Source organism: Entelurus aequoreus, linkage group LG22, assembly GCF_033978785.1.
Source record: "Entelurus aequoreus isolate RoL-2023_Sb linkage group LG22, RoL_Eaeq_v1.1, whole genome shotgun sequence".
Classification (NCBI taxonomy): Eukaryota; Metazoa; Chordata; class Actinopteri; order Syngnathiformes; family Syngnathidae; genus Entelurus; species Entelurus aequoreus.
The window spans coordinates 4,758,965-4,783,957 of record NC_084752.1 but is presented as its reverse complement, the minus strand read 5'-3'; the positions used below and the strand labels follow the sequence as shown (position 1 = coordinate 4,783,957).

General features: G+C 35.5%; 1 protein-coding gene across 8 annotated transcripts in view; it reads left to right on the top strand.

Moving 5' to 3' along the window:
* Nucleotides 1-24,993, top strand: part of inpp4b (inositol polyphosphate-4-phosphatase type II B) — a 489,649-nt gene that overhangs the window by 428,062 nt on the left and 36,594 nt on the right. For all 8 annotated transcript variants that reach the window (XM_062032293.1, XM_062032295.1, XM_062032296.1 and 5 more), the window contains 3 exons: nucleotides 1,158-1,370; nucleotides 4,576-4,720; nucleotides 14,831-15,003. In XM_062032293.1, coding sequence (XP_061888277.1) covers nucleotides 1,158-1,370; nucleotides 4,576-4,720; nucleotides 14,831-15,003 — 531 coding nt within the window. The remainder of the gene's footprint in view (nucleotides 1-1,157; nucleotides 1,371-4,575; nucleotides 4,721-14,830; nucleotides 15,004-24,993) is intronic.

The following is a 24,993-nucleotide window of genomic DNA, read 5'->3' as shown; positions in this document are numbered from 1 at the left end:
ACGTTAGGTCAGGAAAAAACAGAGGCTATTTCATCCCTATAAGCCTTTTTTGCAGGATTCCCTGCTTTTCAGGGGAATATATATATATATATATATATATATATATATATATATATATATATATATATATATATATATATATATATATATATATATATAGTTCTCACGAAATATGACTTTATTCTCATAATATTTAAAAAATATCTTGATAATTCTAACCCCTTAAAAAATATTACATCTCAGAGAATAACAAAAAAATACAAAACTGGCAGCTCAGGTCCCAAAATGTTACTGTAAAATTGCAGTTTTTTTAATTTACAGTAAAAAAAAAACTAAATGTACATTTTACAGTAAAATTCTGCCAACTGAGCTGCCTTTTTTTTTTTTTACCATGTTTTTATAATGTTTTTCCATTTACAGTAACATACACTACTTTTTGAGGTGAAATTATTGCAACTTACCATATTTTAGTTTTTAAAAATATACTAATAAAATGCATTTTTTAAAAATGGTGTAATAATAGTATTCACTGTTCGATGCGGCCCTTTGGGGCCAAACATCACTGCGGTGTGGCCCCTCAGTGAAAACCACTTTGACACCTCTGCTCTCGTCCCTGGTTTGTGGAAGGGCCAGTAAAGTGTGACTCGCTTGATTTTCACGTCTCCAGCTGGAGATGGAAACATTCAAATGAGAGTTTTCAGTGAAATATTGCAATATAATAACCTTGCCCACTCTGGAGAGCTCTTATCACTTTTGCTCGGAGGGGCGCCAGCGAGCCGAGGCGTCTTCTTGGCGGTACGCTCGCCAGCCTGTCGGGTGTAATTGAATTGTTTGTTGTCGTTCCCACTGGAGGGAGAACATCTTCTCTTTTTAAAAGGCTCTCCCTCCGTCTCGCTCTTGTCACTTCTGCTTCCTTTTCATTTGCCGTCACGTGAGGTGTTTGGCTGTAAAATTGACTGACAAGTTACCATACTAATGTTAGTATGCTAGAATGCTAACATTAGCATGCTAACAGCATCAAGTACCAAGTTATATGACTCTGAGGTGTTCGGCTGTAAAATTGCCTAAAAAGTTACCATACTGATATTGGTATGCTAACGTTAGCATGCTAACAGCATCAAGTACCAAGTTATATGACGTTTGTATTTTTGCCGCAGACCGAGCAATTTGTCCACACCCTCAAGGACGAGCTGGTGAAGTCCGCTCTGCTGGCGCTGCACGCCGCCCGGCCGGGGTACGTGTCCAAGAACCAGAAGACCCCGCGGCACGACCAAAGCCCCGCCCGGACGCCCGCTGACAAGACGACGACGACGTGTAACAACGTGGACGACTCCATCCCGCACCACAAGGAGTTCGACGAGGAGGAATGGGCAAGTGTCTTCTTCTTTGTTCGATAATGAAGGTTGCCTCAGCTCAAAGCCTGAGCCCCGACATGAATGAACTAGCATCCAAGAAAAGATGGCAGGTATCTGGCTTGGGCACATCAGATTAGATCAGTGTGTTGCAAACTGAGCAGTTTAAAGTCCTGAATGGTTGATTTATTCATTGTTATTTTATTTTCAAATTTATTAGCCTGTGGAAAAAGTTAATGTTGATATTTACCTCAGAAGGCTGCAAATAGAAAAGAGGCATTCCATTTTTATTTAAATTGTATTTGATATTCCATTCATATTTTTTAATTATTATTATTATTATTTGAAACTGGATTTTGCATGTCACTATAAAGTTATACAAGCCTTGCTTGTTCAATGTTCAATGCAAAACTTGTTTGGGTCTACTAAAAGGTTAATTTGTTCAACCTTTCAGTTTTAAATGTTGGCCCACTCTGTATTTGAGTTTGACACCCCTGCTCTAAAGGCTTAGTGGCCACATGCGTGGACAGCACCTTTTAGCTCTCATTTCCAAAATTGTGTGCACTACTGAATTGGGGTCTTATGGCCGCTTATGTGGACACTTATACTGCCATCTGGTGGTGTCGGAAGAGTATAACATACAATGGAATTTGGGGAAAAAAAGTATAAAAATAGGAATTAGCATGTCACTAAACATGAAGTACACATTTGTGTACTTATGGACTAAGTACATCATATCAAAAGATGATTCTTAGTTTTTATTCTAATTAGGGTCCAATAAGCCCAAATAGCAAAGAGAAATAAAAAAAGAGCATGTAAAAAAACAGCTTGGGCCTTAAGAAATGTTAAGATCGGCACAGGTTTCAAAGGTGGTCTCGCCCTCTAGCTCCCTCTATGTGTGTGGGGGAGGAACTGCTGGTGCTTTTTTTTAGCAAATACACTTTATGCATACAGTAAATAATTTATTTTCAACTGGCCGGGGGCAGAGTCCGGCCCGGTAATGACACCTTACCGGCCCCCGAGTTCAGTTCAAAATTTGTCAGACAAACATTTTTGCAGCAAATTCCTAACAACAGGAGCACTGTTAAGATCAGCACAGGTTTCAAAGGTGGTCTCGCCCTCTAGCACACTAGGCAGGAAGGCGGCGTACACCCTGGACAAGTTGCCACCTCATCGCAGGGCACGCTCAATTATAATCAAGTGTATTGCACAACACAACAGAACCAATGTTGTAAAAGCGGTAAGGATCAAACTTCTCAGTCAGCATTAATGCCGCCGATGAGTTCAACAAGATGTCAGGTTCAAACACTGATGACATCTATTAAACAAGACAAGAGGCAAAGAATTAAACAGAGACAGAATTCAATTTGGACTCAAAATTGAGGAGAGTCATCTGTACACTGTACCCTTCACAGCAGGGGTCACCAACGCGGTGCCCGCGGGCACCAGGTAGCCCGTAAGGACCAGATGAGTCGCCCGCTGGCCTGTTCTAAAAATAGCTCAAATAGCAGCACTTACCAGTGAGCTGCCTCTGTTTTTTAAATTGTATTTATTTACTAGCAAGCTGGTCTCGCTTTGCTCGACATTTTTAATTCTAAGAGAGACAAAACTCAAATAGAATTTGAAAATCCAAGAAAATATTTTAAAGACTTGGTCTTCACTTGTTTAAATAAATTCATAAATTTTTTTACTTTGCTTCTTATAACTTTCAGAAAGACAATTTTAGAGAAAAAATACAACCTTAAAAATGATTTTAGGATTTTTAAACACCTTTTTTTACCTTTTAAATTCCTTCCTCTTCTTTCCTGACAATTTAAATCAATGTTCAAGTAAATTTATTTATTTTATTGTAAAGAATAATAAACACATTTTTATTTAATTCTTCATTTTAGCTTCTGTTTTTTCGACGAAGAATATTTGTGAAATATTTCTTCAAACTTATTATGATTAAAATTCAAAAAAATTATTTTGGCAAATCTAGAAAATCTGTAGAATCAAATTTAAATCTTATTTCAAAGTCTTTTGAATTTCTTTTAAAAATTTTGTTCTGGAAAATCTAGAAGAAATAATGATTTGTCTTTGTTCGAAATATAGCTTGGTCCAATTTGTTATATATTCTAACAAAGTGTAGATTGGATTTTAACCTATTTAAAACATGTCATCAAAATTCAAAAATTAATCTTAATCAGGAAAAATTACTAATGATGTTCCATAAAAAGATTCAAATTAGCTAGTTTTTCTCTTCTTTTTTTCAGTTGAATTTTGAATTTTAAAGAGTCGAAATTGAAGATATACTATGTTTCAAAATTTAATTGTCATTTTTTTCGTGTTTTCTTCTCTTTTAAACCGTTCAATTAAGTGTAAATATCATTAATTATTAATAATAACAGAGTTAAAGGTAAATTGAGCAAATTGGCTATTTCTGGCAATTTATTTAAGTGTGTATCAAACTGGTAGCCCTTCGCATTAATCAGTACCCAAGAAGTAGCTCTTGGTTTCAAAAAGGTTGGTGACCCCTGCTTTACAGTGTCTCAGCACGCTCTGCCAAAAGATTGCATGCCTCCTTCTTTTATTTTGGACCCTCCCCGACCACATGGCCACCTTTGTTTCCAAAGGACAAAGGTCGCAAAAAGTTCACAGAAAAGGTCAGTTCAAAAAGAGTTGGTAAAATACTTCAAAAAGAGTTCCATAAAATACTTCAAAAAGAGTTCGTAAAAAGAGGTTGTCTGGAAATTGGGCAGATCCTGTCATCTATCCGCTCTGAAGTCCTTGGGCCAGAACAACATCCTTCTGTTGATTACCATACATGAAAGAACACAGGAACACCTTCATCTTGCTTCCCCCCCCCCCTACACAGTGGAGTTTTACGAGCCTTACTCTTGGTAGCTTTCAAAGACAGCCTTTTGTCTTCTTGTCAGGAACACAATGTATTACCAAAGTTTTTGTGATCATTTAGAAACAATTATTCTAACACAACAGTATAACAAAATAACACGCAAAAAGTTTGACACCAACAGCCGGCAGTTTAAAGCGCATGCAGGCGTAGACGCAGCTGCTGAATGACACTTCTACTCCTTCAAATGGCGCCACTGCCATCTTGTGGAGATCATTATAAAACAACGACATCAGGAGTTTGCCTCCAGCCACACATGTTGCAGCCAGTGTATTTTTTTTAAATTCCCCTTCACATGCAAACATTGACGGCCGTGTTGGACTCTTTCAGGACAGAGTTTGGGCCAGCGTGGCCAAATGTCTCAACTGTGTCATCGCCGTGGTGGACAAGCTGGCCGAGGAAGACGACCACAACGACGAGCAGCAGCGCGTCGCCGAGCAACAACTGGCTGATGTCATTACCTCACACAACCCCGGTAAGGACACGCTTCATTTCAGCGGACTCATAATTAGATGTGTCTTCCATTTTTGTTGTCCTTAAATCATAATTGGTGTGATTGAGGAGATGAAATCCAAAACAGGAGTGCTATGAAAATTCAGCCTCCGTAGCAGAACCTCCAGGTTCTGTAACAGCTTCTTCCCTCAGGCCATCAGACTCTTGAACGCATCATAATAATCCCCTCAATTCCCCCCCAAAACCTTATTAACTAGCTGGAATATAAAAACAATATAACATACATCCATAAATGTGGATGCATATGCGAACGTGCAATATATTTATCTGTACAGTAATCTATTTATTTATATATGCACCTTATTGCTCTTTTATCCTGCACTATAACGAGCTAATGCAATGAAATGTCGTTATGTTGAATGACAATAAAAGGAAGTCTCTCTAAGTCTAAGTCTAGTACTGCTGATCATATCTTTTTAAATATTTTAAAATACAATATTTTTGGGGTGGTAAAAACGCTTTTTTTTTAACTTTATACATTATATATCTATTTTAATTTTGTTTATTTAGTTTTATTTAGTTAACTTTTTTTTTTTCTTTTTTTTTTTTTTTACAAATAAATAGTCATGCTTGTTTAACGAAATGCATACCAGGCATTTTTATGTAGATTATATTTCTAAATATGCATTCCAATAAATAAAAATTATATATATATATATATATATATATATATATATATATATATATATATATATATATATATATATATATATATATATATATATATATATATATATATATATATATATATATATATATATATATATATATATATATATATATATATATATATTAGGGCTGCAACAACTAATCGATTAAATCGATTAAAATCGATTATAAAAATAGTTGCCGATTAATTTAGTCATCGATTCGTTGGATCTATGCTATGCACATGCGCAGAAGCTTTTAGCTTTTTTTTTTAATTTTTATTTTTAATTTTTTATTTTTTTTAAATAAACCTTTATTTATAAACTGCAACATGTACAAACAGCTGAGAAACAATAATCAAAATAAGTATGGTGCCAGTATGGTGTTTTTTTTTCAATAAAATACTGGAAAGGATAGAAATGTAGTTTGTCTCTTTTATCCGATTATTAATCGAAGTAATAATCGACAGATTAATCGATTATCAAATTAATCGTTAGTTGCAGCCCTTATATATATATATATATATATATATATATATATATATATATATATATATATATATATATATATATATATATATATATATATATATATATATATATATATATATTTGTATTTATTTATTTATTTAATTTTTTTTTTTTGGTAACACTTTAGTATGGGGAACATATTCTAAGTAATAAAGACTTAATTTACAGTTATTTGGACACTAGGGGAACATATAAGGGTTAGGGTTAGGGTTACTTAGGGGTAATTCTGGGGTTATTGAGGGAAGACTCTTAGTTAATGGCTTACTGGTTGTATAATAAGTCCATGCAGAATAATAAGTACTCATAAGTAATAAGTACTTAATAATGACTAATTAAGAGCCAATATGTTACTCATTTGCATGTTAATAAGTTAAAGTTAAGTTAAAGTACCAATGATTGTCACACACACTAGGTCTGGTGAAACACGTCCTCTGCATTTGACCCATCCCCTTGTTCACACCCTGGGAGGTGAGGGGAGCAGTGAGCAGCAGCGGTGGCCGCGCCCGGGAATCATTTTTGGTGATTTAACCCCCAATTCCAACCCTTGATGCTGAGTGCCAAGCAGGGAGGTAATGGCTCCCATTTTGATAGTCTTGGGTATGACTTGGCCGGGGTTTGAACTCACAACCTACCCATCTCAGGGCGGACACTCTAACCACTAGGCCACTGAGTAGGTAACTAAGTAAGCAACTAATTACTGCTGAATATGCGCCCCATACTAAAGTGTTACCATTTTTTTGACTTATGTCACCATCCCTGAATAAATTATTTTTTTCCACAAATATTCTAACTCAAATCAATAATGGTTACTAAAAAAAAAAATGCATGCAACATTTTAGAATATTTCTAATAATTATCAATAAATACTAAGGGTGTAACGGTAAGTGCATCATTAAGCCTACATGAACTCCATGGTGTTCAAGGATGAATAGTCTCTCCTATTGCTATTGTACTATTTTTTCAGCTATAGTTACATTAATCATAAGTAATGCAGCAGCCTGGTTTTGAATGGCAGGGTCCCTGCTATCACATGTTGATACAAATATAACATTTACATAATAAAAATCAACTACAGGCTTCCCAAATGCTGTAATAAATTAAGCATGATGAGTTGACTTGAAACTGTTTAATGTTGCACTTTTTATATGTAGAAGAAAAGTTTTGTCATTGTATTTAATCTGAGCAACAACTTGAGGCAGTTTAATGTTGATTAACGTGGGCAGAATTATTATAGTGTTCCCAATGTTAAAAGGATAAAGCCATTGTTTACAAATTTGGTAAATAAATAACCAAAAAATTTATATTTTGTTGTTTTCTTACTGTACCGGAAATGAACCGAACCGTGACCTCTAAACCGAGGTACGTACCGAACTGAAATTGTTGTGTACCGTTACACCCCTAATAAATACATCATATAATTTTGTTTGAAATCAATATTTGTGTTTATACATAATTTTTACACTCACAAATAGATCAAATAAACATATACAAATATATTTTCCTAATACTTCTCTTAAATACAAATTTTTATTAATTTGATTCATTATTTCCGTTTGTCCTTACTGTTGTTTATCTACGTATTATTGCTCATGTATTTGTTTCATATTATAGTAAATACGAAATGACCCTGCCTACCTGTGATTAGAAAATCCCTCATTGACATTATCATCACAGCCATTTATAAAAACTAAAAACTGTAAAGGTTGCCCTCTAGTGGGTTCCTCGGACCACCACACACTGCATCGAGAGCCCGGATTTCAGGGTACAACACTGGTTTATTTTCATAAATGTTGAGCCGTTTGCTTTTCTGCAAAATGTATTTTTCTTGGACCGTGTCTCGCTCTCTCTCTGGCTCCAACTCCAACATTGTGTCTCGGTCCGGCTGCTGCTAATAAAGGCGACAGGTGATTAGATAACAAGGCCCACCTGGGCCATCTACTCACCTGTCGCTGTCTTCGAGGCCGGTCCTTGCACACCCTGTTCCGCGGCAGGCCCGCAGGCCACGCCCCCCTCCACAAAAACATTACAAAAATTAACAATAGTGTCAGAGTGACTTACACTTGCATCGCATCTCATAAGCTTGACAACACATTGTGTCCAATATTTCCCACAAAGATAAAATCAGTCATATTTTAGGTTAATTTAATAGTTAAAACTAATTTAAATAATGGATCCCAAATTCCAATATATGACTCATTATTATCTAAACTACGTATTATTGTTCATGTATTTGTTTCATATTATAGTAAATACGAAATGACCCCGCCTACCGCCCGAACGCAGCTGAGATAGGCTCCAGCACCGCCCTGCCACCCCGAAAGGGACAAGCGGTAGAAAAATGGATGGATTATAGTAAATACGAAATGGTACAATAAATAACTACATTTTTCATCATGGGATGAATAAAGTGTTTCTAGCCAGCTATATGTGTTGTTGGAAGTAGAAGTGGTGCCAGGAAGCTGATGACACGAGTGTGTAGTTTGGCCATGCAGACCCCCCGAGGCCTCTCTCAAGTCCATGGAGACGTCCAGTGAGGCTCCAGACCACGTCCTGCAGCTGGAGTCCTCACTCGTGTGTAGTGTGTCACTGATGCCAGCTGGCAGACGCTACAAGTTGACTCTACTCACAGTGTGTGTGTGTGTGTGTGTGTGTGTGTGTGTGTGTGTGTGTGTGTGTGTGTGTGTGTGTGTGTGTGTGTGTGTGTGTGTGTGTGTGTGTGTGTGTGTGTGTGTGTGTGTGTGTGTGTGTGTGCACTTGTCTCACCGTCCTTGTGTTGACATACACTTGATAAACCACCCTTTCTGTGAGGATCTTTTGACTTGTGAGGACATTTGCCTGGTCCTCACAACTACAGAAGTAAAATATTTTTTTTAATTTGTGTGTTTTGCATTCTGAAGTGAGGTTGCAACTAGGGATGTCCGATAAATGTTTTAAAATTTAATTATTGGTATCGGTTTTTTTTATTATCGGTATCGTTTTTTTTTTTTTTTTTTTTTTTTTTTTTTTTATTAAATCAACATAAAAAACGGCGGAACATAAAGTCTTTTTGCTCCACACAGAGGTCGCGCAAAGTGCTTGCCCGTGTGCACGAGCTGCGAGAGGAACTTAAAGTGTTTCTGACAAACGAGAGGTCCGATTACTCAAAGCTGCTTGCAAGTAATGAGTGGTGTGCAAAGCTGGCATACCTGGCTGATATATTTCATCATCTGAATGAACTGAACACACGGATGCAAGGCCGAAATGAAAATCTGCTTACAAGCACTGATCAAATGAATGGATTCCGTTTAAAGGTGCAACTCTGGCAACAACATGTGCAGCGTGGCAACCTTGAGATGTTCCCATTCACAGACAAACTGCATGATGGCAACACTGCTGCAATGTGCGAAGTGATTGGCACACATTTGAAAACTCTTGAGAAAAAGGGGGGTGGGGGGGTGTTCTTGTATTTTTACCCTTCTTGAGACATCAACAAGGAAAAGTAGCTTCCATATGAGGACCGGTAAACAAGTTAGGACATAAATCATGGTCCCGATACGGAAAACCATTGCATCTAATTGAGAATGTCTCATTAGCACCCCTGGTGGTGAAATCTATCAAAATGAGGGTGGTCCCAAAAAGGAGGAGTTCATCAAATCGACTGTGTGTCGGTTTTAAAAGTGCTCCCCCTCTGGTCAACATATGAAATAACAAGTGTGTGTAAAAATTTAACCTGCTTCCCCTCTGGCCAACATATGTAATAACAAGTGTGTGTAAGAAATTGAAATGCGCCCCCTTTGGCCAAAATTAATTTAAAAAAATAAATAAATATGTATATAGAGACATACTGTAATAACTTGAAGTAAATAATGGAGATTAAAAACCAATGAAAAACAAAAAAATTCAAAAATATAAATGAACTAAAAGCAGTCTTTTTCTCACAATGTGTCGACTTTTTTCTTATAGAATTGGGAACAATTTCTCATATTCTTTCTGTTTCTATAATGTTGCAATATTTTCTCGGAAATGTATGACTTTTTCATGTAAAATTATTACTTTTTAATGCAAAATGGTGACTTTCGTTGTATAAAATGCTGACTTATCACAATATTGCCATTTTTTGTTGTTGTTCTTGTAAAACAGTGAAATTTTTTGAGAAAATTGATGACTTTTGTCATCATTTTGCCAAGTGAAATTCCGATTATTATTATAATATTGCCAACATTTTAAAGTTATCTTATAAAATGGATGACTTTTGTCATCATTTTGCCAAGTGAAATTCCGATTATTACAATATTGCCAACATTTTAAATTTTTCTTATAAAATTGTGACTTTTGTCGAGTAAAATTACAACTCTTTTCATAAAATTGACAAAGCTTTTCTTGTAAAATTGCGACTGTTGTTGAGTAAAATTCCAACTTTTATCATGACATTGCAGAAATGTTCTGTTTTTCTTGTAACATTTTGACTTGCGTTGAGTAAAATCACAACTTTTATCATAACACTGCCAAAATTCTAAGTTTTTCTTGTGAAATTCCAACTCATTTTTCACAACAAGCTTTTTTATATTTACATAGTTTGTATATATTATTAATGTTGTAAATACAAATCTTTATATGTCTAGAAAGGGTGGTCCTAAAGAGGTAGGCATTACTCGGGGTCTCAAGAAGGTAACAATTACAAGACTGTGTGTGCGTGTGTGTGTGTGTGTGTGTGTGTGTGTGTGTGTGTGTGTGTGTGTGTGTGTGTGTGTGTGTGTGTGTGTGTGTGTGTGTGTGTGTGTGTGTGTGTGTGTGTGTGTGTGTGTGTGTGTGTGTGTGTGTGTGTGTGTTGTATTTTTACCCTTCTTGAGACATGAAGAAGGAAAAGTATCTTCCATATGAGGAGGTGTGAACAAGTGATGACATAAATCATGGTCCCAATAACATTGCATCTAATAGAGAATGTCTCATTAGCACCCCTGCTGGTGACATCTATCAAAATGAGGGTGGTCCCAAAAAGGAGGAGTTCATCAAATCGACTGTGTGTCGGTTTTAAAAGTGCTCCCCCTCTGGTCAACATATGAAATAACAAGTGTGTGTAAAAATTTAACCTGCTTCCCCTCTGGCCAACATATGTAATAACAAGTGTGTGTAAGAAATTGAAATGTGCCCCCTTTGGCCCAAATTAATTTAAATAAATAAATAAATATGTATATAGAGACATACTGTAATAACTTGAAGTAAATAATGAAGATTAAAAACCAATGACAAACACAAAAATTCAAAAATGTAAATGAACTAAAAGCAGTCTTTTTCTCGCAATGTGTCGACTTTTTTCTTATAGAATTGGGAACAATTTCTCATATTCTTTCTGTTTCTGTAATGTTGCAATATTTTCTCGGAAATGTATGACTTTTTCATGTAAAATTATTACTTTTTAATGCAAAATGGTGACTTTCGTTGTATAAAATGCTGACTTATCACAATATTGCCATTTTTTGTTGTTGTTCTTGTAAAACAGTGACATTTTTTGAGAAAATTGATGACTTTTGTCATCATTTTGCCAAGTGAAATTCCGATTATTATTATAACATTGCCAAAGTTTTAAAGTTTTCTTATAAAATTGTGACTTTTGTCGAGTCAAATTACAACTCTTTTCATAAAATTGACAACGTGCTAAGCTTTTCTTGTAAAATTGCGACTCTTATTGAGTAAAATTCCAACTTTTATCATAATATTGCAGAAATGTTCTGTTTTTCTTGTAACATTTTGACTTGCGTTGAGTAAAATCACAACTTTTATCATCCATCCATCCATTTTCTACCGCTTATTCCCTTCGGGGTCGCGGGGGGCGCTGGAGCCTATCTCAGCTACAATCGGGCGGAAGGCGGGGTACACCCTGGACAAGTCGCCACCTCATCGCAGGGCGACTTTTATCATAACACTGCCAAAATTCTAAGTTTTTCTTGTGAAATTCCAGCTCATTTTTCACAACAAGCTTTTTTATATTTACATAGTTTGTATATATTATTGATGTTGTAAATACAAATCTTTATATGTCTAAAAAGGGTGGTCCTAAAGAGGTCGGCATTATTCGGGGTCTCAAGAAGGTAACAATTGCATGTGTGTGTGTGTGTGTGTGTGTGTGTGTGTGTGTGTGTGTGTGTGTGTGTGTGTGTGTGTGTGTGTGTGTGTGTGTGTGTGTGTGTGTGTCTTCGAGTAAGCTGGCAGGTGAGACGGCATTCATCCTCCTCGTGTTGAGTTCAAAGATAAACAGAAAAAAGAGCACTCAAGCTCCTCGGAACGGGTGCTGATGTTTATATGGATGCAAACATGCACAATAATAAAGGATGGTTCCATCCACTCTGTTAAATGAGGTTTGCACTCTATTGATCGTTAATAGTCGACTGGGGAAATTATTTAGACTTTTTTTTCTTTTTAGGAAGATAAAACATAATATCTCTGGAAATGTGTCCTGTAGTCCTACTTAAAAAAAAAAAAAAAAAAGGTAGATATTAAGCAGATTGCAGGGTGGCTAGTGTAGTTTTCTTTGTTGAGCCAACACTGCCCCCTGTTGGAGCATAAAACAAGTACATACCGGGGTAGAGCAGAATATACGTTAGGTCAGGAAAAAAACACAGACTATTTTCATCCCTACAAGCCTTTCACTGCTCTTCAGGGGATTTTATTGAAGTGTCTGTGGTTGTCGCATATATATAGGGTACATAACATGATAAGACCAGTTCATTACATTTGTTTAAAGTGGAGTTTAAACAAACGCAACGAACTGGTACATACAGTATATATATATATACAAAACGGGCTATTTACAAAACGCATTTAATAAATAAACCCGCATTAGTAATTAAAACGTGCTAAAAATTGTAAAAAAAAAATAAAAAAAACATTAACCGTAAAAAAAAAAAGAAAAATATTTATTGTATTTTGTTTTAATGTATTTGCTTATATTATGAAGAATCCTGCATGATGAAAATAATAGATACAAATGCATTTTACTTATATACAGTATTTTAAATAAATTACATGATATACATTTCTTTGAATATATAGCATATTTGTATTATTTTTAGTTACAAGAACATTGTTAAATATTACGAAAATGATTTTTTTTTTCCAAAGAATTAAAATGTTTACATTTTTATGACAAAAAAGTAATAGTATTAAATATAAGTTTAGTTAAAAATAATAGTGTATTTCTGAAAGGGAAATGACAATGTATTTTAAGAAATGCAATCATGATGATACGTGTTATTTTTAATCTTATGAGATTATACAAATATATGTATACATTTGTATATACCGTATTTTTCGGAGTATAAGACGCACCGGCCGAAAATGCATAATAAAGAAGGAAAAAAACATATATAAGTCACATTTTGGGGGGAAATTTATTTGATAAAAGCCAACACCAAGAATAGACATTTGAAAGGCAATTTAAAATAAAGAATAGTGAACAACAGGCTGAATAAGTGTACGTTATATGAGGCATAAATAACCAACTGGTATGTTAACGTAACATATTATGGTTTGTTGTAAATACAAATCTGTATATGTCATTCAAATAACTATAACATATAGAACATGCTATACGTTTACCAAACAATCTGTCACTCCTAATCACTAAATCCCATGAAATCTTATACGTCTAGTCTCTTACGTGAATGACATCAATAATATTATTTGATATTTTACGCTAATGTGTTAATAATTTCACACATAAGTCGCTCCTGAGTATAAGTTGCACCCCCGGCCAAACTATGAAAAAAACTGAGACGTATAGTCCGAAAAATACGGTACTCTATACTGTATATACATATATGCATAGTCCTATATTCATATACATATATATATTTATAATTTGTGCGTGTGTGCATGCGTTGTTTGTTTTTTATTTAGAGCAATTTAATTTGTGCAATTTACAATTTATATGTTTTATATTTTTAAATGTACATAGTTGTTTTACAAAATGTATTTTAAATGATAATAATGTAATGAATAATATGCATGTATGTATTTGTTGTTTTGTTTTAATGTACAATATTTGATAGTACTATGAAGAGGGATGCATGATAAAATAATACATGCACATGCATTTTTATAATGATATAGACAATATTATAAAAAGCGATATTTAACTTTTTTAAATATATATTACTGTATTTTTTAAATTATAAGAACATTGTTAAATATTACGAGAATGGAGTTATGTTTTGTACCCAAAAAATGGCAAAAAATTCAAAAGACCTGTCAGGTTCAAACACTGATGACATCTATTAAACAAGACAAGAGGCAAATAATTAAACAGAGACAGAATTCAATTTGGACTCAATTGAGGAGACACGCCTTGACACACTGTACCTTTGTACAGTCTCCTGCATGCTCTGCCAAAAGATTGCATGCCTCCTTCTTTTATTTTGGACCGCATGGGCCACCTTTGTTTCCAAAGGACAAAGGTCGCAAAAAGTTCACAGAAAAGGTCGTAAACAATTCACAGGAACGGTCAGTTCAAAAAGAGTTCGGAAAATAGTTCAAAAAGAGTTCCATAAAATAGTTCAAAAAGAGGTCGTCTGGAAATTGGGCAGATCCTGTCATCTCTCCGCTCTGAAGTCTTTGGACCAGAACAACATCCTTCTGTTGATTACAATACATGAAAAAACACCTTAATCTTGCTTCCCGCCCCTACACAGAGGAGTTTTACGAGCCTTACTCCTGGTAGCTTTCAAAGACAGCTTTTGTCTTCTTGTCAGGAACTCAATGTAATACAAAGCTTTTGTGATAATTTAGAAACAATTATTCTAACAGACCAAATTCACATTTTTGTGACATTTTTGTGAAATATTGTCTCTGTAAAGTTGTGCCATTGGTGCAAGTAGCCCCGACGTCACCGTGAGACTCCTGTTTTTGTTGCGGCACAGGTGACTGGCGGGAGCAGCTGTGCCCCCTGGTGGCCCGGTTGAAGGAGTGCGTGACGGAGGTGGTGGACAAAGCCAAGAGGGCCGTGACTTTTGTTCTCCTGCAGGAGGCGGCCTGCAGCATTCCACAGGGCTTCCTTCTGCAGCAGAGGAGGGACGTGGTCTTCAGTCAGGCTGTAAGGAAACACATCAGTCACATTCAAATACTTCTTAAATACATGAGAAAGTAGCACCGCAGTGTATATATTTGTATTTATACTGGATATGAGTCAACTTGCCGAAATGCTGATAGCACTTCGTTAAGTTAAAGTTAAAAGTTAAAGTACCACTGATAGTCACACACACACACACACTAGGTGTGGTGAGATTACTGTCAGGTTCAAACACTGATGACATCTATTAAACAAGACAAGAGGCAAAGAATTAAACAGAGACAGAATTAAATTTGGACTCAATTAGGGATGTCCGATAATGGCTTTTTGCCGATATTCCGATATTGTCCAACTCTTTAATTACCGATATCAACCGATATATGCAGTCGTAGAATTAACACATTATTATGCCTAATTTGGACAACCAGGTATGGTGAAGATAAGGTACTTTTTTAAAAAAATTAGTAAAATAATATAAATAAATTAAAAGCATTTTCTTGAATAAAAAAGAAAGTACAACAATATAAAAACAGTTACATAGAAACTAGTAATGAATGAAAACTTGTAAAATTAACTGTTAAAGGTTAGTACTATTAGTGGAGCAGCAGCACGCACAATCATGTGTGCTTACGGACTGTATCCCTTGCAGACTGTATTGATATATATTGATATATAATGTAGGAAGCAGAATATTGATAACAGAAAGAAACAACCCTTTTGTGTGAATGAGTGTAAATGGGGGAGGGAGGTTTTTTGGGTTGGTGCACTAATTGTAAGTGTATCTTGTGTTTTTTATGTGGATTTAATAAAAAAATAAAAAAAATTAAATAAAAAAAAAACCGATACCGATAATAAAAAAAACGATACCGATAATTTCCGATACTACATTTTAACGCATATATCGGCCGATATTATCGGACATCTTTAGACTCAATATATTGAGGAGAGTCGCCCGGACATTCTCCAGCACGCTCTGCCCAAAGATTGCACTCCTCCTTCTTTATTTGACTCTCTCCCCACCACCTGACCACAGCTGCTTCCAGAGGGAAGTGGGTGGTAAACAGCGTTGCCTTTGGTTACCGAACAGTTCAAAAGAAGAGGTCGTAAAATAGTTCAAAAAGAGCTCCATAAAATAGTTCAAAAAGAGTTCGTCTGGAAATTGGGCAGATCCTGCCATCTGTCCGCTTTGAAGTCCCAGTGGAGTTTTACGAGCATTCTTCTTGGTAGGTTTCAAAGACAGCTCCCATCCCCTTGCTAGGAACTCAATGTAATACAAAGTTCTTGTGATAATTTACAAACAATTATTCTAACTATTACCCTCTGCATTTGACTTATCCCCTTGTTCCACCCCCTGGGAGGTGAGGGGAGCAGTGAGCAGCAGCGGTGGCCGAATCATTTTTGGTGATTTAACCCCCAATTCCAACCCTTGATGCTGAGTGCCAAGCAGGGAGGTAATGGCTCCCATTTTCTTATAGTCTTTGGTATGACTCGGCCGTGGTTTGAACTCACGACCTACCGATCTCAGGGCGGACACTCTAACCTTGTTATTGAGCATTTTAGCGATGGAACGATTTAAATCGGTTGAGAAATCAAGAAAAAATCTTCCAATACCCATGAACACACAGAAAAGTACCAAAAATGAGTACCATTGAACTCGGGTATTAATTTGTGATACCGGTATTATGTATCCCTGAACTATTTTGTATCCCCGACCGCAGGAGCGCGCATGGAGGCGGAGCTCTGTGCCTTTTTTGATTTAAAAAAAAAAGGTTTTATTAGAGATGTCCGATAATAGCCGATATATGCGTTAAAATGTAATATCGGAAATTATCGGTATCGCTTTTTTTATTATCGGTATCGTTTTTTGTTTTTTTTTGTTTTTTTTATTAAATCAACATAAAAAACACAAGATACACTTACAATTAGTGCACCAACCCAAAAAACCTCCCTCCCCCATTTACACTCATTCACACAAAAGGGTTGTTTCTTTCTGTTATCAATATTCTGGTTCCTACATTATATATCAATAAATATCAATACAGTCTGCAAGGGATACAGTCCGTAAGCACACATGATTGTGCGTGCTGCTGCTCCACTAATAGTACTAACCTTTAACAGTTAATTTTACTCATTTTCATTCATTACTAGTTTCTATGTAACTGTTTTTATATTGTTGTACTTTCTTTTTTATTGAAGAAAATGTTTTTAGTTTATTTATCTTTCTTTCTTTCTTTCTTTTAGTTTATTTCGAACATGAACACACTTACATCATAATACATCACACAATTTCATATCATTTCATTTACATCATGCCCGAAAAGGAGTAGGACGAAGCAAAGCTTATTTAATCCTACCCCTTTCCCACTTCAAAGCGTTTACAATTGTATAAAATCATTTACTGACCTTTTTATATAATAAAATAACATCTATGAATTAGTATATACAACAGTTTTGTAATATGTAATTAATTAATTCAGTCATTATTAACATACTGAGATGAAGAATATTTTCAATAAGGTTGGAAGTTTTTCTCATAATTATTCTTCTTTGTACTTTGTAAGCACTATCTTATTTTACTAATTTTTTAAAAAGTACCTTATCTTCACCATACCTGGTTGTCCAAATTAGGCATAATAATGTGTTAATTCCACGACTGCATATATCGGTTGATATCGGTATCGGTTGATATCGGTATCGGTAATTAAAGAGTTGGACAATATCGGATATCGGCAAAAAGCCATTATCGGACATCCCTAATTTTTACTCTTTGATGACACGTTACTATATTGATGCAGGTCACCAAGAATACACATTTGCAGTGTCATTGGGATGTTTACATTTAAGAATGTGATTGCTTCTTTAGTTGTTTTCCACCATAACTCTTTTATTCTCTGACACTCCCACAATAAATAAACAAGAGTTCCCTCGGCTGCCCGACACTTCATACATCATTTGCTATCTACCGCACCAATTTTAAACAGCTGAGAAGACATAAAATACAATCTATTCAAGATCTTAAATTGACTCGGCTTATTTTTAATGCTTCGAAAGGGCTTTATTGGCATTTTTCCCAATAAGCCTCGTATTTATTTAGAAGCACATCGTCTCAGGAGTTTAATCGGCTCATTCTGGGATGATTTGGCCGAGCTCTCGTCTCAGAGACTTCTGATCGCGGCCATCTTGTTCACGCCACAGTCCCTGTTTATTTTGAGGAACTTTAGACGTACAATGACATGTACATTCTCTTTAAAACCAGCCTGCACGTGGAACATTATTAAAGCGCCAATGCACGCCTGTGCTGCGGAAAGCCAACACTGATAGGATTAGAACATGTTCAGCAACATGGTGATGTATTAAGTCTACATTATTTGTCAAATCAGCACGCACTAACGAGCCAAGGGAACCATTTTGCATATTTAAGGGAATTATAAAGCATTTAACCATAGATATAGTGATTTGGTACACGTGTAATGAAGCGTGTATTGTCGTTAACATCCGTACACACAAGGAGGATGCTTCATTATGTTGTTTTTTTAGTTGCTCACTGCAAAAACTGAAATCTAAGTAAGATGAAATATCTCAAATAAGGGTGATATTTGCTTATTTTCTGTCTGATAAGATAATTATTCTCGCTAAGCAGATTTTATGTTAGAGTGTTTTACTTGTTTTAAGTGTTTTGGTCCTAAATGATCTCAGTAAGATATTACAGCTTGTTGCTGAGATTTGATGAGCTATATTGAGTAAAACATGCTTCAAACTAAAATATCAACTGTTGCAAAGCTGTGTCATCAACACTCACAAGTAGAAAACTACTTTTTTAAAGTAATCATTTCTTATTTCAAGCATGAACAAAAAAAAATCATGATTTTGACACAATTGTGTCTCATAATTAAAACAGATGACAGCCAAATGGACTTTGCTGTTTTATTTTCAATGAAACAAGAAAAAATAGGTACTCGTATACAGTGTTGGGTTAGTTACTGAAAACCAGTAACTAGTTACAATTACTAGTTACTTTATTTCAAAAGTAACTCAGTTACTAACTCAGTTACTTACGCCAAAAAGTAATGCGTTACTGTGAAAAGTAACTATTTAGTTACGTCTTTTTTTCCCCCTTTTTTAAGGCTCCCATTAATGCCCTTTTAGCCTTCATATTAGTACTGTTATTGCACTGGAGAATAATACAATCTGTTGATCAACTTGACATGCATTTGCATCACTGAACTCAGAAAGCAATGTGGTCTACATACAACACACAAACAATGTGGTCTACATACAACACACAAACCATGTGGTCTACATACAACACACAAACAATGTGGTCTACATACAACACACAAACAATGTGGTCTACATACAACACACAAAGACAAAGATATGTTTCAAAGGGCCAATTTATTTCAGGCCAGAAAAAATTGACCAAACTATTTTAAATAGCTGCAACATAATGGCACTTTAACTTTAACTCTAAGTAGATAGGATCTTTGATCCAAGACACAACTTACATTTAACTAAAATGTTATTTTCTTTGTGCTCGACAAAAGAAAAGTATTGAGAATGTCTCCATGTTAAAAAACTCGACTTCTGGCTTCACCATGATGTCTTGTTAGTTGTTATGAGAGTAGCGTATGTGTGTGTGTGTGTGTGTGTGTGTGTGTGTGGCCCTTTAAGATATGACAGCATGTGAGGTGAGTGACGTCAGTGAGCGAGTGGGCGAGAGAGGTGAGGGAGCGGCGACAGTGAGTGCGTGTAGGTGCTCTAGCTTGGTGGATGGCTGCGTGCAATAAAGTCACAAAGTTGCAACAAACCGCCGGGCTCGTCATTCACCCTCAGCTGTAAAGACCCACTTCCGGGTAAAGTGAAGGTTGTTAGACCCGAAGTACGCCTGCGGGGAGGCGTGCTTTCTGTGGGTGGGGGAAAGCACGCCTCTTCTTTTCCACCGGAGCGCTCCAATAAAACACACTCAGATCTTCAGTTTCTAGCCGATACTACATACAAATAATGTAAAATAACGCAGTAACGCATCATGCAGTAACGGTAACTGAGTTACTGTATATAAAAAAATAACGCGTTAGATTACTAGTTACCGCCGAAACTAACGGCGTTACAACACTACTCATATAGTAGTACAGTTGGCACAGTACAGCAAACTGACAGTTAATATTTAAACATTTAACATGTGACATTTTAAACAGAAATAGTTCATGCACATTCAGATGAATTCTTCAAAATTACAATTAAAAAAAAGTTTGGCCGGGGGGCCGGGCTGTATATATGCGCACTAATTGACTGAAAGAGCACGCACTTGGCGCGATGATGTCATGTTATCCATGGAAAAATGCATTTTTAGACCATATGATTAGCCTGAGCGGCTAGGAGACCCCGAGAGTAACAAGCGCTTGCCTTGTTGCCTTTCCATTAAGAACAATAAATTAGTTTTTAGTATAAGTTTGCTGGTTTCAAGAAATGTAATGCCGAGCGCATATCATTATGTCAAGATAATGGCACTAGCATTTACTTCATTTAAGAATATTTTTCAACATATTGAGCAAAAAGGTCTCTTTTTTTTCTACCAAGATAAGTGCACTTGTTATTAGTGAGAATATACTTATTTTAAGGTATTTTTGGGTTCATTGAGGTTAGCTAATTTGACTTGTTTTGGAAAGTCTTGACAAGCCACATTTTCTTGTTCTATTGGCAGATAATTTTGCTTAGTTCAAATAAAATACCCCTCATTTTTGTATTTTTTTTCTTGTTTTTGAACACTGACTTTTTGCAGTGTGGTCGCTTTTTACTCTCGAGCACGGTCCATCTACGTGAAGACACGTGAGTTAACGTCATGCTTTGTCCTTAAACAAGGACTAAAAACATAAGATAATGTTGCACAGAGCAAAAAGTCTTGACTGTCATTTGCGCCGACGTGAGTGTCACAAAGCCCATTTTGATGTGACTTTTTTATTAATGTTGAGTGAAAAGAGCAGCACGTTTATGTCAGGTTCAAACACTGATGACATCTATTAAACACGACAAGAAGCAAAGAATCAAACAGAGGCAGAATTCAATTTGGACTCAATTGAGGAGAGACGCCGTCGACCTGTAACCTCTTACAGTGTCTTAGCACGCTCTGACGAAAAAGGTTTACGTCTCCTCCTTTTTTTGGACACTCCCTGTTTACACAACATCTGCTTCCAAAGGAATGGGGAGTATGTAAACAGTCATTGTTTTCGGTCACATTAACACAAAAGAAAAAGATGTCTCGGTCTTGGGCTGGTCCTGGCTTCAGCTTGAGCAGGTCTTCGATGACAATAGATAACCCTCTCCCATCGTACACAATGGAATTTTCCAAGCCTTTGCTTGGTGCAACAAAGACAGCCTCTTGTCTGTTCATTGGGAACTCAGAATTGAAAGTTTTTTGATAATTTACATACAATTTTTCTGACAGTTCAAACTAGGGCTGGGCAATATATGCAATATACTCGATATATCGCGGGTTTGTTTCTGTGCGATGTAGAAAATGACTATTTGGTGAGTAGTCGAGTATACGTTCTCACGCAGTTACTTCTAGCTGCGGGCATTACACTACAGGCTTTCCTCACTCTTTCTTGTCTCTCCTTCTCACAGAGAGATAAAACAAGCGCACCTTCTTACATACGTCACATACTGTCGCGCGTGCAACGTCATACGCCCTCGCCGAGCAGAGAGGTAGCGGCATGGGTAAAGTTAGCAGTGGCAGGTGGTGCGAGTGGTAATACGAGAGAGAGAAGGTGCCAATCTGGTAACAAATGGAGGAAGAATTAATTCCCGAGAAAAACAGCACGGGGTTCATCGTCTGGCGGTGGTTTGGCTTCAAGCGGGAAGATGTTGAACAGACAACCGTAATATGTAAAGAATGCGGCAAAAGCGTTGCTACAAAAAGTAGAGGCACTGCTAATTTGTGGCATCATTTGAAAAGTCACCCGCAAGAGAATGAGGAGTGCTTGAAACTCCGCATGTCAACATCTCCGGCCGGTGCCACACCCAACAAACCGCCGAAGCAACCAGCACTGACCCAATTGAGCCTGGCGTCTTCCATTTCCACATCAACACCGTATGGAAAAAATTGTCAAAAACAGGAGATAACGTCCGCCGGAACCTACCACATAGCGAAGGACATACACTATCTGATTTCCTATTATGCAGCTCATTTTTATTTGGCACTTATTGAAATATCTCGTGTGACATCATGCACAAAAGTGCACTTTATTTGTTTTAAAAAATATCGTAGTGGCGTTCTGTACAAAAAGTGCACTTTAATTTAGTGTTGTTTTGATATGTCATCTTAGTGATTCAACCCCCAATTCCAACCCTTGATGCTGAGTGTCAAGCAGGGAGGTAATGGCTCCCATTTGTATAGTCTTTGGTATGACTCGGCCGACAGGATGTTGTTAATGTAGTTTGCAGAAAATAGCAGGCCGACCAACCGCATACTTGCCAACCTTGAGACCTCCAATAATGGGGGGTGGTTATTTACAGCTAGAATTCACCAACTCGAGTATTTCATATATATTTCATATAAATATATATATGTATATATATATATGTATGAAATACTTGACTTTCAGTGAATTCTAGCTATATATATATATATATATATATATATATATATATATATATATATATATATATATATATATATATATATATATATATATATTAGAGATGTCCAATATCGGCCTGCCGATATTATCGGCCAATATATGCGTTAAAATGTAATATCGGAAATTATCGGTATCGGTTTTTTTATTATCGGTATCGGTTTTTTATTTTTATTTTTTATTTTTTTATTAAATCAACATAAAAAACACAAGATACACTTACAATTAGTGCACCAACCCAAAAAACCTCCCTCCCCCATTTACACTCATTCACACAAAAGGGTTGTTTCTTTCTGTTATTAATATTCTGGTTCCTACATTATATATCAATATATATCAATACAGTCTGCAAGGGATACAGTCCGTAAGCACACATGATTGTGCGTGCTGCTGGTCCACTAATAGTACTAACCTTTAACAGTTAATTTTACTCATTTTCATTCATTACTAGTTTCTATGTAACTGTTTTTATATTGTTGTACTTTCTTTTTTATTCAAGAAAATGTTTTTAATTTATTTATCTTATTTTACTAATTTTTTTTAAAAAGTACCTTATCTTCACCATACCTGGCTGTCCAAATTAGGCATAATAATGTGTTAATTCCACGACTGCATATATCGGTTGATATCGGTATCGGTAATTAAAGAGTTGGAGAATATCGGATATCGGCAAAAAGCCATTATCGGACATCCCTAATATATATATATATTTATATATATATATATATATATATATATATATATATATATATATATATATATATATATATATATATATATATATATATATATATATATATATATATATATATACATATATATATATATATATATATATATATATATAGATAGATAGATAGATAGATAGATAGATAGATAGGTATGTATATATATATATATATATATATATATATATATATATATATATTTATTTATTTATTTATTTATTTTATTTTATATCTATATATATATATATATATATACATATATATATATATGTATATATATATATATATATATATATAGATAGATAGATAGATAGATAGATAGATAGATAGATAGATAGATAGATAGATAGATATGTATATATATATATATATATATATATATATATATATATATATATATTTATTTATTTATTTATTTATTTATTTTATTTACATAGTAAAAAATTTACATAGTAGGTAGGTATATATATATATATATATATATATATATATATATATATATATATATATATATATATATATATATATATATTTATTTATTTATTTTATTTACATAGAAAAAAAATAATACTTGAATTTCAGTGTTCCGGTGGCTATCCATTAGATGGCAGTATTGTCCTGTTTAACTTCTCCGTTCATTGGGCAGGCAAGCTGTTTATATTGTGGGAAAGCGGACGTGAGAACAGGCTGTCCCCACTCAGTCTCAGGTCTGCATTGAGCTGGAGGGGGCGTGGCCTCCAGCTCCGGCTGAATACCGGGAGTTTGTCGGGAGAAAATCTCTTCCGGGAGGTTGTCGGGAGAGGCGCTGAATACCGGGATTCTCCCGCTAAAAACGGGAGGGTTGGCAAGTATGCAACCGCTCTGCAGCATGACACCGTATACAATAGAGAAACTTGTGAATACAAGTACAACACGTCATGTACGGATGATCTGTTAGAATAATTATGTGTAAGGTATAGGGCTGCAACTAACGATTAATTTTATAATCGATTAATCTGTCGATTATTACTTCGATTAATCAATTAATAATCTGATAAAAGAGACAAACTACATTTCTATCCTTTCCAGTATTTTATTGACAAAAACCAGCATACTGGCACCATACTTATTAGGGACCGCATGTCCCTTTTGTAAAGGAATCCCACAGGGAGTCCTTTACAATGGGACAGAGGACCCTATTGAATTTGTAAGGTTTTATTATTCTTTATTATTATTAGACCGCCGCCTCTTTGAGCTGTAATTTGACCCCCTTAACATACTTCAAAACTCACCATATTTGACACACACACATCAGGACTGGCGAAAATTGCCATCTAATAAAAAAAAACAAAGCCCAAAACTCAAAATTGCGCTCTAGCGCCCCCTAGGAAAAAACACAGACAAAACTGCTTGTAACTTCCGTTAGGAATGTCGTAGAGACATGAAACAAAAGCCTCTATGTAGGTCTGACTTCGACCTAGTTTTGATTATTGTTTCTCAGCTGTTTGTACATGTTGCAGTTTATAAATAAAGGTTTAAAATAAAAATAAAATTGCCTCTGCGCATGTGCATGGCATAGATCCAACTAGGGCTGCAACTAACGATTAATTTGATAATCGATTAATCTGTCGATTATTACTTCGATTAATGATCGGATAAAAGAGACCAACTAC